This window comes from Oncorhynchus clarkii, chromosome 12, assembly GCF_045791955.1.
Source record: "Oncorhynchus clarkii lewisi isolate Uvic-CL-2024 chromosome 12, UVic_Ocla_1.0, whole genome shotgun sequence".
Taxonomy (NCBI): domain Eukaryota; kingdom Metazoa; phylum Chordata; class Actinopteri; order Salmoniformes; family Salmonidae; genus Oncorhynchus; species Oncorhynchus clarkii.
Genome location: NC_092158.1, coordinates 15,218,308 through 15,234,151, shown reverse-complemented (window position 1 = coordinate 15,234,151; position 15,844 = coordinate 15,218,308). Strand labels below are relative to the sequence as shown.

Here is a 15,844-nt window from a genome sequence, read left to right as displayed (position 1 = left end):
GTACTACACCGGCTCTGATGCTCGTCGGATGTGACAGGGCTTGCAAACCATTAGACTACTAAGGGAAGCACTGCCGAGGGCTGCCCAATGACACGAGCCTACCAGAGGAGCTAAACAACTTCTATGCTCGCTTCGAGGCAAATAACACTGAAACATGCATGAGATGCACCAGCTGTTGCCGGAAAACGGTGTGATCACGCTCTCCGCAGCCGATGTAAGACCTTTAAACAGGTCAACATTCACAAGGCCGCAGGGCCAGAAGGATTACCAGGACGTGTACTACGAGCATGCGCTGACCAACTGGCAAGTGTCTTCACTGACATTTTCAACCTCTCCCTGTCCGAGTCTGTAATACCAACATGTTTTAAGCAGACCATCATAGTGTTCTTGGGCACAGGGACTAAGGTAACCTGCCTAAATGACCACCGACCCATTACACTCACGTCTGTAGCCATGAAGTGCTTTGAAAGGCTGGTCATGGCGCACATCAACACCATTATCCCAGAAACCCTAGACCAACTCCAATTTGCATACCTCCCCCAACAGATCCACAGATGATGCAATCTCTATTGCACTTTACACTGCCTTTTCCCACCTGAACAAAAGGAACACCTGTGTGAGAATGCCATTAATTGACCACAGCTCAGCGATCAATGTCATAGTGCCCTCAAAGCACATCAATAAGCTAAGGTCCCTGGAACTAAACACCTCCCTCTGCAACTAGATCCTGGACTTCCTGACGGGCCGCCCCCAGGTGGTAAAGGTAGGTAACAACACATCCACCACGCTGATCCTCAACAGAGGGGCCCCTCAGGGGTGCGTGCTCAGTCCCCTTCTGTACTCCTTGTTCACTCATGACTGCTCAGCCAAGCATGACTCAAAACCCCATCATGAAGTTTGCCGATGACACAACAGTGTTAGGCCTGATCACCGACAACAACAAGAGAGCCTATGGGGAGGTGGTCAGAGACCTGGCCGTGTGGTGCCAGGACAACAACCTCTCCCTCAACGTGATCAAGACAAAGGAGATGAATGTGGACAACAGGAAAAAGAGGACAGAGCACGCCCCCATTCTCAACAACAGGGCTGTAGCGGAGCAGGATAAGAGCTTCAAGTTCCTTGGTGTCCACATCACCAACAGTTGTGAAAAGGGCACAACAAAACCTATTCCCCCTCAGGAGACTGAAAAGATTTGGCATGGGTCCTCAGATCCTCAAAAGGTTCTACAGCTGCACCATCACGAGCATCCTGACTGGTTGCATCACTGCCTGATATGGCAACTGCTCGGACTCCAACCGCAAGGCACTACAGAGGGTAGTGCGAACGGCCCAGTACATCACTGGGGCCAAGCTTCCTGCCATCCAGGACCTCTATACCAGGCGGTGTCAGAGGAAGGCCCTAAAAATTGTCAAAGACTCCAGCCACCTTGGTAATAGACTTATCTCTGCTACCGCACAGCAAGCAGTACCGGAGCGCCAAGTCTAGGTCGAAGAGGCTTCTAACAGCTTCTACCCCCAAGCCATAAGACACAGCAATGTCTAATCAAATGGCTACCCAGATTATTTGCACCCCCCCCCCCCCTTTTACACCGCTGCTACTCTCTATGCATAGTCACTTTAATAACTCCACCTACATGTACATATTACCTCAACTAACCGGCACATTGAGTCTGTATATAGTCTCGCTATTGTTATTTAACGGCTGCTCTTTAATTACTTGTTACTTTTATTTCTTATTCTTATTTGTTTTAAACTGCATTGTTGGTTAGGAGCTCGTAAGTAAGCGTTTCACTGTAAAGTCTACTACACCTGTTGTATTCGGCACATGTGACAAATAAAACTTGATTTGATTCTTATGCAAAAATGTTTATTATATTCTACTGAGCCATTTACTTTATTATCGTATTCTTAACTTTCATTGTGGTTGTTGCATTGTCGAGGAGGAACCTGCAAGTAAGCATTTCGTTGGACGGTGTTTACCATGTGTATCCCAGACTAGTAAAACTTGAAACTTTACCCTGGCGTTGCAACACCTCTTCAGAACATTAACATGGAGGAGAGCTGGAAGGCCTTGATTTGCCCCTTGGCTTTAAAACCCTCTGCTTTACTAACGCTGCATGACACACATGGCCCTGATTAGGCTAATCAACAGATTTTCTTTCATCTCTAACTGTATAAACATTCTCTGCCACGAAACTAACCCGAACAGCTCTGTTGATACCTTCGTCATGCAGATTCAATCATAATCTCTTGGGCATTTTTGGTGCTCTACATCATAAGGTCCTGATTATAAGACTGGCTCTGGACGGTCCTCTCCTCATAAATCTCTGAGAGGGGGAAGGGGAGGAGGGAGGGATGGAGAAAGACGAGCATATGGAGCGAGATAAGAGGGAGCAGTCACCCCACGAAGAGGCCCTGGATTTCTGCTCTCTGTTTTGTTACTGAGGGAGGAAAGGAGAGACGGGGGAGAGGAGAAGGGAAGCCTTGACTGCATGCGTGGTGTTCTGGCACCAGTTTAACCACACCAGATGTTATTTGCGAGCCTCTTGGACAGCCGCTTCCCTTTCCCTCTCTCCTCATCTTTTCTCCCCCATATCCCTCTCCGAGCCAGAGGTGTAACGATCTGGCCCTTTCATTCCCAACAGCTTGATTCACGGCCGGCCCCGTGGCCCCCAGCTCCTCACATAAACAATACGTGGCTGTTTATCTTACGCCAGAGACTCCCAGCTCCCTCTGTGCTCCCTCCGTGGCCTTATAAAGGCGTCAATGCACACACACACAACGGAAATGATGAACCCTCAATATGACCTGTTAGACAGAGAGAAGAGCGCTGCACTATATGAAGTTAACCCTGGGCTCATCCGTCAATCTGGTTGCAACATAGCAGAAATTACCCACAGACACGTGGGTATTGAGTTGAACCTAATTAATGCTATTAATCATTCCAGGGAGTGATGAAACTTACAAGGAAGAAAAATGTCCCCATGAGGACACAGTCAGTCACTGACATAATGGAGTGACCCTGTCTTTACCAACGTGGTACAATCACAGGTATGTGAGAGCCAGGCTCATCAAAACGAGTGTTACCCGGCGGGAGCCTGGCCCATCAAAAGGTGCGTTACCCAGCGGGAGCATGGCTTATTAAAAGGTGTGTTACCCATCGGAAGTCTTTGCCGTCAAACTTGCGTGCGCTGGTGAACAGGACGGTGCGGGCAGGCATGTTGATGCCCATGGCAAAGGTCTCTGTGGCAAACAACGCCTGAGGAGAGAGGATCAACAACAATACATTTAACAAACTCACTCCAATTTAAAACACAAAGGAATGGCTATAGCTTTTTCACCCTATTGAGCTGAGATTAGCCGAGGTATACTGTGCTAGTCTGGTTGGATCCATAATAGTTGCAGGAACCGTGCTGGAAATGACAATATCCAAGCCAGCACAGTATGTTTGGGGTGGGAGTGATAGCGTGAAAAGGTTTCAAGTGAATGACAACGTTCTGTATAAGTTAAAGTGAGATCCAGGTAAGTTCCAGACCGGCAAGGCCTACCTTAATTAGCCCCTCAGAGAAGAGGATCTCAATGGTTTCCTTCAGAATGGGGAGCAGTCCCCCATGGTGAATCCCTATACCTCTCTTCAGTAGTGGTAGGACATTCTCTACCTAGAAACACAGCAATAATAAGTCATTTGATGAATATAACACATTTATTGTTAAAGACACACTAACACATGTCAAAGACAGGACAATCTAGAAATCAGTGAAGCCATACAATGATGTCAGATCAAAATGTTTTTTTACTGTTCACATTAGCTTAAGCCAGCCATCCATCTGAAGAATAAAAATACGCTGTCCTCCTCTGACCCTAGCAGAGCCACACACATGGTTGTGACCATTACCAGACCCTCTGAGCCAGCCTTCAAACTGCAGCAGCCTTCTGACAGCTCTACTACACTATAAACCAACGACCACCGCTCAGTAGAATTTTACATTTGTCACTCAGCAGATGCTCTTACCCAGAGCGACTTACAGGAACAATTAGGGTTAAGTGCCTTGCTCAAGGGATTATGTTGACAGGTTAACTTAGTCGGTTCAAGGATTCGAACCAGCAACCTATCGTTACTGTCCCAATTGTTTTAAATCGCTAGTCTGCCTGCTAAAACTACACAAACAGAAACAACCACAGAAGAACACATCCTATACAGCCTGAACTAACGGTATAAAGGGATAGAGAAATAAGGAAATATTGCGTGTGCTTGTAATCAAAACCACTAGCGCGAACCACAGAGAGACTGGTGGAAACTTTTACAGGCTAATAAAGAATCCACTTTCAGAACCTCCAAAATATCTCTGCATGTCACCGAGCTGAACCATTTCAGAACACGCTCTTCACGTTGCTCTTTGCTGTGGCTCGTGTGTTAAGAGTTCTAATAGCCATGGATGACCACACATCAAGGAGACCCAATTCACACAGACTTTATTAGAGTGGAGTTCAACATGACAGGAGACTTTTCTTCTGCCTCTATTGACATTGTATGGGATGCATGAATTGGCTGATTTAAGTGAGAACAGCATGTATTGCAAACAAGCAAATCAGGCTTTTTTCAGTGTGTGGGCATGTATATATTTAATGATATTCAAATCAACCGACCCACCTGAGGCAGCTTCTTGTCATCGTCAGACAGACAGTCTACAGCGTTGTTAAACACCTCCTCTACAAGCTGCTTCTCCTCATCTGGAAAAACAAATGGGACATGTGCATATTAACTGACACGGTTGACCACCAGACGTGTATAGTGCCACTTTCGACACCACTCCAAAGATCAACAGCCTTCTACATTTACATGAGTCAATTGAGCAGACACTTATCCAGAGCCACTTACAGTATTGAGTCATTTAGCAGAGCCACTTACAGTATTGAGTCATTTAGCAGACACTCTTATCCAGAGCCACTTACAGTAGTGAGTCATTTAGCAGACACTCTTATCCAGAGCCACTTACAGTAGTGAGTCATTTAGCAGACACTCTTATCCAGAGCCACTTACAGTATTGAGTCATTTGGCAGACCCTCTTATCCAGAGCCACTTACAGTAGTGAGTCATTTTGCAGACCCTCTTATCCAGAGCCACTTACAGTAGTGAGTCATTTTGCAGACCCTCTTATCCAGAGCCACTTACAGTAGTGAGTCATTTAGCAGACACTCTTATCCAGAGCCACTTACAGTATTGAGTCATTTGGCAGACCCTCTTATCCAGAGCCACTTACAGTAGTGAGTGCATACATTTTTGTACTGGTCCCCAATAGGAATCGAACCCACAACCCTGGCGTTGCAAACGCCACACTCTACAGACAGCCACACAGGACCCTCTGACAGGGCAGGTAGTGAGTGTTTTGTCTGAGAACAATGTTGCAGCGCAGACCATGTAAAAGTACATGCAGTGATAGACAGTCTGATGGATCAGACCAGGAACTGAGGCAAACAGGAATAAAATACATGCAGATATGATAACCCACAGCCATTTTCATATTCAAATACATGACTTGTATTTGCACTCCACGGTGACTGTAGGCAGGACCCTGTGTGTGCCGGTATGGGAGAGTGTGCCTCTCCTCTCCTCTCCTATAAATGTGTTCACACCGCTATAGAAATACTAGACGCCATGGTCACATTGCTATACAGACACCAGACATACACCACACAGGCGCCACACAGATCCTATACAGGCGCCACACCATACAGACACCACACACACCAGACAGACACCACACACACCAGACACCACACAGACACTATACAGGCGCCACACCATACAGGCGCCACACTATACAGACACCATACAGGCGCCACACTATACAGACACCACACCATACAGACATTATACAGGCGCCACACCATAGACACTATACAGGCGCCAGAGCATACAGACACTATTCATGGGCCACACCACACAGACACTATTCATGGGCCACACCACACAGACACTATACAGGCGCCATATAGTCGACACACCATAGTAGCCACACCATACAGGCGCCACACCATACAGACACCATACAGGCGCCACACCATACACACCATACAGGCGCCACACCATACAGACACCATACAGGTGCCACACCATACAGACACCATACAGGTGCCACAACATACAGACACCATACAGGTGCCACACCATACAGACACCATACAGACACCATACAGACACCATACAGGCGCCACACCATACAGGCACTATACAGGCGCCATATAGTCGACACACCATACAGGCGCAACACCATACAGGCGCCATACAGGCGCAACACCATACAGACACCATACAGGCGCCACACCATACAGACAGCATACAGGCGCCACACCATACAGACAGCATACAGGCGCCAAACCATACAGACACAATACAGGCGCCACACCATCCAGGCGCCACACCATACAGAAGCCGCACCATACAGAAGCCGCACCATACAGAAGCCATACAAACAACATACAGGCGCCACACCATACAGGGGCCACACCATACAGACACTATACAGGGGCCACACCATACAGGGGCCACACCATACAGACACTATACAGGGGCCACACCATACAGACACTATACAGGCGCCATACCATACAGGCGCCACACAGACACAGTACAGGTGCCATATAGTAACCACACCATACAGGCGACACACCATACAGGCGCCACACCATACAGGCGCCACACAGACACTATACAGGTGCCATATAGTCACCACACCATACAGACACCATACAGGGGCCACACCATACAGACAACATACAGGCGCCACACCATACAGGGGCCACACCACCCAGACGCCATACAGATGCCACGCCATACAGACGCCATACAGGCGCCACACCATACAGATACCATACAGGCGCCACACCATACAGACACCATACAGGCGCCACACCATACAGACACCATACAGGCGCCACACCATACAGACACCATACAGGCGCCACACCATACAGACACCATACAGGCGCCACACCATACAGACACCATACAGGCGCCACACCATACAGACACCATACAGGCGCCACACCATACAGACACCATACAGGCGCCACACTATAGACACTATACAGGCGCCACACTCTAGACACTATACAGGCGCCACACTATAGACACTATACAGGCGCCACACTATACAGGCACCACACTATACAGTCGCCACAAAGCGATAAAGCACTAAATAAACTTCAGTTAGTGCTAAATACGGCTGCTAGAATCCTGACTAGAACCAAAAAATGTGATCATATTACTCCATTGCTAGCCTCTCTACACTGGCTTGCTGTTAAGGCAAGGGCTGATTTCAAGGTTTTATTGCTAACCAACAAAGCATTACATGGGCTTGCTCCTACCCATCTTTCCGATTTGGTCCTGCCGTACATACCTACACGTACGCTACGGTCACAAGACGCAGGCCTCCTAATTGTCCCTAGAATTTCTAAGCAAACAGCTGGAGGCAGAGCTTTCTCCTATAGAGCTCCATTTTTATGGAATGGTCTGCCTACCCATGTCAGAGACGCAGACTCGGTCTCAACCTTTAAGTCTTTATTGAAGACTCATCTCTTCAATGGGTCATATGATTGAGTGTAGTCTGGCCCAGGAGTGTGAAGGTGCTCTAGAGCAACGAACCGCCCTTGCAGTCTCTGCCTGGCCAGTTCCCCTCTCTCCACTGGGATTCTATGCCTCTAACCCTATTACAGGGGCTGAGTCACTGGCTTACTGGTGCTCTTCCATGCCGTACCCAGGGGGTGCGTCACTTGAGTGGGTTGAGTCACTGACGTGATCTTCCTGTCTGGGTTTGCGCCCCCCCGGGTTGTGCTGTGGCGGAGATCTTTGTTGGCTATATTCGGCCTTGTCTCAGGATGGTAAGTTGGTGGTTTGAAGATATCCCTCTAGTGATGTGGGGGCTGTGATTTGGCAAAGTGGGTGGGGTTATATCCTGCCTGTTTGGCCCTGTCCGGGGGTATCATGGGATGGGGCCACAGTGTCTCCTGACCCCTCCTGTCTCAGCCTCCAGTATTTATGCTGCAGTAGTTTGTGTCGGGGGCTAGGTTCAGTCTTATATCTGGAGTACTCCTGTCTTATCCGGTGTCCTGTGTGAATTTAAGTATGCTCTCTAATTCTCTCTTTCTCCTTCTCTCTCGGAGGACCTGAGCCCTAAGACCATGGCTCAGGACTACCTGGCATGATAACTCCTTGCTGTCCCCAGTCCACCTGGTCGTGCTGCTGCTCCAGTTTCAACGGTTCTGCCTGCGGCTATGGAACCGTGACCTGTTCACCGGACGTGTTACCTGTCCCAGACCTGCTGTTTTCAACTCTAGAGACAGCAGGAGCAGTAGAGATACTCTGAATGACTGGCTATGAAAAGCCAACTGACATTTAGTCCTGGTGCCACACATCACACACAATACAGGTGCCACACATCACACACACACACACACACACACACACAATACAGGTGCCACACACACAATACAGGCGCCGCCACACCACACACACACAATACAGGCGCTACACCCCACACACACAATACAGGCGCCACACCCCACACACACAATACAGGCGCCACACCCCACACACACAATACAGGCGCCACACCCCACACACACACAATACAGGCGCCACACCCCACACACACACAATACAGGCGCCACACCCCACACACACACAATACAGGCGCCACACCCCACACACACACAATACAGGCGCCACACCCCACACACACACAATACAGGCGCCACACCCCACACACACACAATACAGGCGCCACACCCCACACACACACAATACAGGCGCCACACCCCACACACACAATACAGGCGCCACACCCCACACACACAATACAGGCGCCACACCCCACACAATACAGGCGCCACACCCCACACACACAATACAGGCGCCACACCCCACACACACAATACAGGCGCCACACCCCACACACACAATACAGGCGCCACACCCCACACACACAATACAGGCGCCACACCCCACACACACAATACAGGCGCCACACCCCACACACACAATACAGGCGCCACACCCCACACACACAATACAGGCGCCACACCCCACACACACAATACAGGCGCCACACCCCACACACACAATACAGGCGCCACACCCCACACACACAATACAGGCGCCACACCCCACACACACAATACAGGCGCCACACCCCACACACACAATACAGGCGCCACACCCCACACACACAATACAGGCGCCACACCCCACACACACAATACAGGCGCCACACCCCACACACACACAATACAGGCGCCACACCCCACACACACACAATACAGGCGCCACACCACACACACAATACAGGCGCCACACCACACACACAATACAGGCGCCACACCACACAAACACACAATACAGGCCCCACACAATACAGGCCCCACACACACACAGAATACAGGCACCACACACACACAGAATACAGGCGCCACACCACACACAATACAGGCCCCACACACAATACAGGCTCCACGCCACACACACAGTTAATCAGATGACATCCAGGTCAGCCTGAGAAACAAACATATGACCATTTATAATAGTCTTCTCTTGGTAGCCTAATCAAGTGATAAACTACTTATTTAACAACAGCACACTTTATCAGTCAATTAGACAGCAGCAGACACTTCAACATGTGACTACTCATCATAGAGCCGGTCAGTCTGTAATGCTGTTGGTTGGTTGGTTCCAGGGGCAGTGTCAGAGGAAAAGCCATGCCTGACAGTTCCAGAAACACAGCCCAGAAACAATGTGTCAAAGGATTAAACCCCAGCCAGAGAAGTTCATTAGAGGGGGAGGGGTCAGGAGGGAGAGAGAAGAGAAAGACTGATGCACGTGGCTGATGCACGAGAGAGAGAGAAATTCTAAAACCTTCTGCATAAACCACACGCACGGCTTAGCGAAATTGGTTGTGTAAATACAAAATCTTTCACAAGATGTATCAGCGTCAGTGTATTGCAACGCAACAACAAAGGGAGGAAGAATGTCAAAATATTTGTTATTTTAGTACAAACAGCCTCTGGTCAGGATGGAGGGATAGGAACCTCTGTAGGGTCAAGCCAAGATTTATCTGCTCCATCTTTATCATTACACTGTGTTGTCTCTCCCCCCGTCAGAGACTGACTGGGCAGTACCCCATTTCTTCACTGTAAGTGGAGCAGAGATCTAAAAGCAGCCGAGAAAGCACAATGGGGCATATTGATGTCTGCTGGAGTAGTCGGCTCACTGGATACGCAGCCATCCTAGTCTGGCCGGTGGACAGAGAACATTTGGTGCCCTTGCACCAGCTACGCAGAACGTACTCTGACTCGTGGGTTTTTCCACAGTTAACCAATTAAATCTGCAGCCTAGATTCATCATCCTGCTGCTGATACTCAGGATCATCGCGCAATGAATCAGCATAGTCTGCATAACATACTGGCACAGAGTGTCATCAAGTGTTCAGTAGCCATGGCTATGTATCAAAAGGTACTCTATTCTGAATGGGCCCTGGTGAAAAGTAGGGAATAGAGTTCCATTTGGGACATATCTGCACACAGAAAGGTTGTGTAGTCCAGTGTTGAGTGGCATGCATGGCTGGCATGCTCTGCCTTCAAATCAGTGGATGTAGTTTGTATTGTTAGTCACACCACGAAGAGAGCAAATGAGAGAGAGCAGTGAGTTACGTGTACAGTTAAAATTAACATTTTGTGGCTGGTAGATTCCAAAATACCTTTTTACAAAGAAATGACACCCCACACACCACCTACACACACACACACTACCCACCATACAGACACCACCCACACATACAGACACCACCTACACACACACACTACCCACCATACAGACACCACCCACACATACAGACACCCACTCCACAGTGCTAGCACTTCACTCGCATTTGTAAATAAAAATTGTGTAGTCTGATGTGTGTGGGGTGTCTGTATGGTGTGTGTGTGGGGTGTCTATATGGTGTGTGGGGGGGGGTGTCTGTATTACACACACACACCATACAGACACCCCACACACACCATACAGACACCCAACACAATTTTTATTTACAAATGCGAGTGAAATGCTAGCATTGTGGAGCCACACACCATACAGACACCCCCCCACAGACACACCACACTATACAGATACCATACCATTTTTTATACAAATGAAATACTAGCACTGTGGAGCCCTGACCACGCGCCAACGTGGCTGGTGAAATCTACCCGCAGCTGGCAGGTGTTCATTTTAGGCCCTGTTTGAATCTTGAGTGATGGCGACTATTAAAAACACTGTTAGCAAAATTCCTGACATTCCCGTCCCACCCTTGGAGGAGGTACATGGTTGTACGCAGCAAGCACCAAGTAGAAGAAAACAGACTGGTGGAGGCAGACTACCTGAACATGTCCAATAAGAATCATCCGTTTTCCACTGCAAAGCGCATTGCTATGGTGTGCTCTAATGAATTCTCCCCATCGAGGGAATAGCTAGCTACCTGTGTTGAAGTCCAGCTTGGACACCTGCAGGGCGTAGGCCTCGCACTCCTTCTTACTGAAGCTGAAGATGATAACCGGCTGGAAGTTCTTCTCCATGATCATCTTCACGATCTTGAACACGTTGGACGGCCCTAAAGGAAACACACAGTGAACAAAACAGGGGATTTTAGATAACATTCCAGGAATTTTGAAACCCAAATTTAGATGACACTAAGTCATCTGACAAAACTTTGCTCACATTAGTACTTGTGGTCAGCAGTATAGGCAGTTAGTCACACACCTCGTGTTCCTCCTTTGCGTCCCTTGGTGTCCCACTTGCCACCTCCGCTGCTGCCCCCAGAGTCCCCTGTGTCTCTCAGCACCTGCATGGCCGTGTTGAAGTTGTCCTCTCTGAACTCTCCCTGGAGGAAACAAGACACGATCAGACACACTGGATCAATAACCAACCCTAGAGTAGACACGATCAGACACTCTGAATCAATAACCGACCCTAGAGTAGACACGATCAGACACACTGGATCAATAACCGACCCTAGAGTAGACACGATCAGACACACTGGATCAATGACCGACCCTAGAGTAGACACAATCAGACACACTGGATTAATAACAGACCCTAGAGTAGACACGATCAGACATTCTGGGCATATATCACATTCTATTACAAACTGACATATCTAACTTTGACGCAGGTCGGTCTTCTGTAGTGAAGGATAAAACTTTAATAGTTGTAAGCAATCTCGACAGTCAACATCCAGTCCTAATATTCAACACATCGGTCATTCCCAGAGGTGTGAATAGTTATCACTAAGCTACTATTCCCAGAGGTGTGAATAGTTCTCTAAGCTACTATTCCCAGAGGTGTGAATAGTTATCACTAAGATACTATTCCCAGAGGTGTGAATGGTTCTCTAAGCTACTATTCCCAGAGGTGTGAATGGTTCTCTAAGCTACTATTCCCAGAGGTGTGAATAGTTCTCTAAGCTACTATTCCCAGAGGTGTGAATAGTTCTCTAAGCTACTATTCCCAGAGGTGTGAATGGCTATGACTACGCTACTATTCCCAGAGGTGTGAATGTCTATCACTAAGCTACTATTCCCAGGTGTGAATGTCTATCACTAAGCTACTATTCCCAGAGGTGTGAATGTCTATCACTAAGCTACTATTCCCAGAGGTGTGAATGGCTATCACTAAGCTGCTACTTGTATGTTTAGCCAGGCACCTAACGCCATGCTTAGTCATCCCACTGACAGACATTGTAAACCGAACCTAAATAATGGAGTGATTTTTGTGTGCTCTCATCACTGTAACCCATCTGGTCTGTTAGGACAACAGTGTGATGCAAGCAATGCTTAACACAGACCTAGCCTGAACCATGAAAAACAGCCCCAGACCATTATTCCTCCTTTACAGTTGGCACTATGCATTGGGGCAGGTAGCATTACTACCTTACTAACTTTAAGTATCAGCTGTCAGAGCAGCTTACCGATCATTGCACCTGTACACAGCCCGCCCAACTACCTCGTCCCCATATTGTTATTTTGCTCCTTTGCACCCCAGTATCTCTACCTGCACATTCATCTTCTGCACATCTATCACTCCAGTGTTAATGCTAAATTGTAATTATTTCACCACAAAGGCCTATGTATTGCCTTACCTCAATCTTACTACATTCGCATACACTGTATATATATTTTTCTATTGTGTTATTGACTGTACGTTTGTTTGTGTGTAACACTGTTGTTGTTTGTGTCGCACTGCTTTGCTTTATCTTGACCAGGTCGCAGTTGTAAATGAGAACTTGTTCTTTACTGGCCTACCTGGTTAAATAAAAAATATTCTCCTGGCATCCGCCAAACACAGATTAGCCTGTCGGATTGCCAGATGGTGAAGCGTGATTCATCACTCCGGACAATGCGTTTCCACTGCTCAAGATTCCAATGGCGCAGAGCTTTACACCAGTCCAGCCAACACTTGGCATTGCGCATGGTGATCTTAGGCTTATGTGCGGCTGCTCGGCCATGGAAACCCATTTCATCAAGCTCCCAACTAACAGTTATTGTGCTAACATTGCTTCCAGAGGTGGGTTGGAACTTGGTAGTGAGCTTTGCAACTGAGGAATTACGCATCAGCGGTATCGTTCTGTGAGCTTGTGTGATCATCCACTTCACAACTGAGCCATTGCTGCTCCTAAATATTTCCACTTTATCTTTATGGATACATCTATCAAATGACTGTACAAGGAAGTGAATTAAGTGTATTTCCACCATGACAGGGTGTGCATCATCTGTATGTGAGTGTGAAAAGTAAATGCAGAAGGTAACGTGTTGTCACAGTCAAGACAAGAGGAAACCTCTGGTATTGTGGATATCCTTACATTCTCATCCACCACAAGGTGAAGTCCGTCACCACCTGCTGGGAAGATGTAGTGCTGCAGGGGGGTGGGCCGAAAGTCAGTATACACCACGTGACAGGGCTGCATGGGGACAAGAGGAAGTCACCAGTAAAGTATTAGCATCTCATCACAATTTATTCACAGTTAAGTCGATTCAGTAAATTCTTTCCAAGTGTGTGCTCGGCCTTCGAAAGGGAACGGCCAGTGTTGCGGCCCAGTCCTTCTGCTGACCAAGGTTAGTCTGGCACTGGAGTGAGACAGGGCAGCCAGGGGGATGGCAGACCGGTCACTAGACAGTGACGAGGGGACCGGTCTTTAAAAGTAATAGGATATGTGGTGGACACCTCTGGAGGCACAACTGTCAACAGCCTGCGCTTCTTATAGGAACCAAGGGTTAAGTCAAGTAAGTGACCAAGTTAATGAAATAAACCCCACCTGTTTGTGGAGGTGGCAGATCCACTCAGCAAACTGCTTGGCGTTGGGGATAGTGGCGGACAGGAAGACATAGTGGACATTGTCAGGAAGCAGGATGATGGTCTCCTCCCAGACCACACCACGCTCTGCATCTCTCATGTAATGGATCTCATCAAAGATGACCCAGGCCACCTCTCTCATGACCTCTGACCCTCGGTACAACATGCTCCTCAGAATCTGAAACAATAAGGAGGAGTTAACTTTATTGTCCAATGTATACACAAATGCCCACAGAAATGCGTCTTCCATTTTATCCTTATCCCTCCAAAATATAGAATGGAGCAGAGGAGACAGATGAGAGCAGGGATCGGAGGTCGGAGCGGGGGTCGGCGCCAAGGGCAATATCAAGTTGAGCAGACAGAGTGGAGAGTTGATAATGTGATGATAATGGAATGATAACGGAAAGCTCTGATGTTGTACCTCAGTGGTCATGACAAGGCAGGAGGCAGTGGGGTTGATGGTGACGTCACCGGTCATCAAGCCAACATCTTGGAACTCTTCGTACATCTCTCTGTACTTCTGGTTACTCAGGGCCTTGATGGGGCTGGTGAAGATGACCCTCTGCTTCCCTCTCAGGGCTAGAGCTATGGCATACCTGGAGGAGGGGTAGACGTGGGTTTGGGAAAGTGTTTAAGAGACTGCCTAGATACACTAATCTGCCCTTTGAGGTCCTAAGTACAGGTACTGATTTTTACCTGGGACATCAGGTGAGTGGAATCTCAAGCCAATCAGTGACATGAATCAATTAACTAATTTACAGCCAAAATAACACACTCGGTGTGTCAAACTCACTCTGCACAGACAGTCTTTCCTGCAGAGGTGTGGGCAGACACAAGCACTGACTGGTTGTTGTCTATACACAGAATGGCCTCACGTTGGAAGGGATCCAGAATGAAGGGGTACTCCTGCAAAACAGACCAGAAAGACGTTAGCAGGAACAGAAATGGGTGGACTGGAGTCACTTGACAAAGCAATGTTTAAGGCCCTGATTTTCAGACCGTGCTTTCACCATATCCACACAACAGAGATTTACAGTTACACTACCTTGGCTGCTTTCCCCACACGAGGCTTAAGCTGTGTGTACTCCTCATTGGCTGGCAGAGCCACCTGTTCAGGTAAGGAAAACACAAATGTCAGTAAGGGGAAGCCGGTTGATATATTGGAAATATATATTTTGTTAATATTTCAAAAGATCTGTGAAAGCTCTTACCTCGTGATTGCATCCTTCCACTGTCTCAACCGGCTCCACCTTCACTTTGGGCATGCAGTCTGCAAGACTGGGGATGGCCATTTCATATTCATTAGCATTCAATCCGTTAACCAACCATGAGTAGAATTCACACATCACTCTAATTTGCGTATCATATAGCCATGAAGCCATGTGTCTACACCAACAGGGAATCATAACACTTGACACAATTACAAATCTAGGATGTCGGTAGAGATGAAAGAGTGCACTGAAAT

At 47.9% G+C, this 15,844-nt stretch overlaps 1 protein-coding gene and 1 non-coding gene across 4 annotated transcripts in view; both read right to left on the bottom strand.

Annotated features, from left to right (window-relative positions):
- The window catches only part of LOC139422755 (exosome RNA helicase MTR4), a 53,451-nt gene that overhangs the window by 35,215 nt on the left and 2,392 nt on the right, over positions 1-15,844 (bottom strand). For all 3 annotated transcript variants that reach the window (XM_071174080.1, XM_071174078.1, XM_071174079.1), the window contains exons 3-13: positions 15,591-15,657; positions 15,425-15,487; positions 15,173-15,285; positions 14,801-14,975; positions 14,342-14,557; positions 13,889-13,987; positions 11,791-11,911; positions 11,510-11,641; positions 4,651-4,730; positions 3,548-3,658; positions 3,157-3,258 (exon numbers count right to left, since the gene is read on the bottom strand). In XM_071174080.1, coding sequence (XP_071030181.1) covers positions 3,157-3,258; positions 3,548-3,658; positions 4,651-4,730; positions 11,510-11,641; positions 11,791-11,911; positions 13,889-13,987; positions 14,342-14,557; positions 14,801-14,975; positions 15,173-15,285; positions 15,425-15,487; positions 15,591-15,657 — 1,279 coding nt within the window. The remainder of the gene's footprint in view (positions 1-3,156; positions 3,259-3,547; positions 3,659-4,650; positions 4,731-11,509; positions 11,642-11,790; positions 11,912-13,888; positions 13,988-14,341; positions 14,558-14,800; positions 14,976-15,172; positions 15,286-15,424; positions 15,488-15,590; positions 15,658-15,844) is intronic.
- On the bottom strand, positions 14,079-14,208 carry LOC139423297 (small nucleolar RNA SNORA35). Its single transcript, XR_011635850.1, has one exon. It is a non-coding gene; the product is annotated as a small nucleolar RNA SNORA35 (small nucleolar RNA).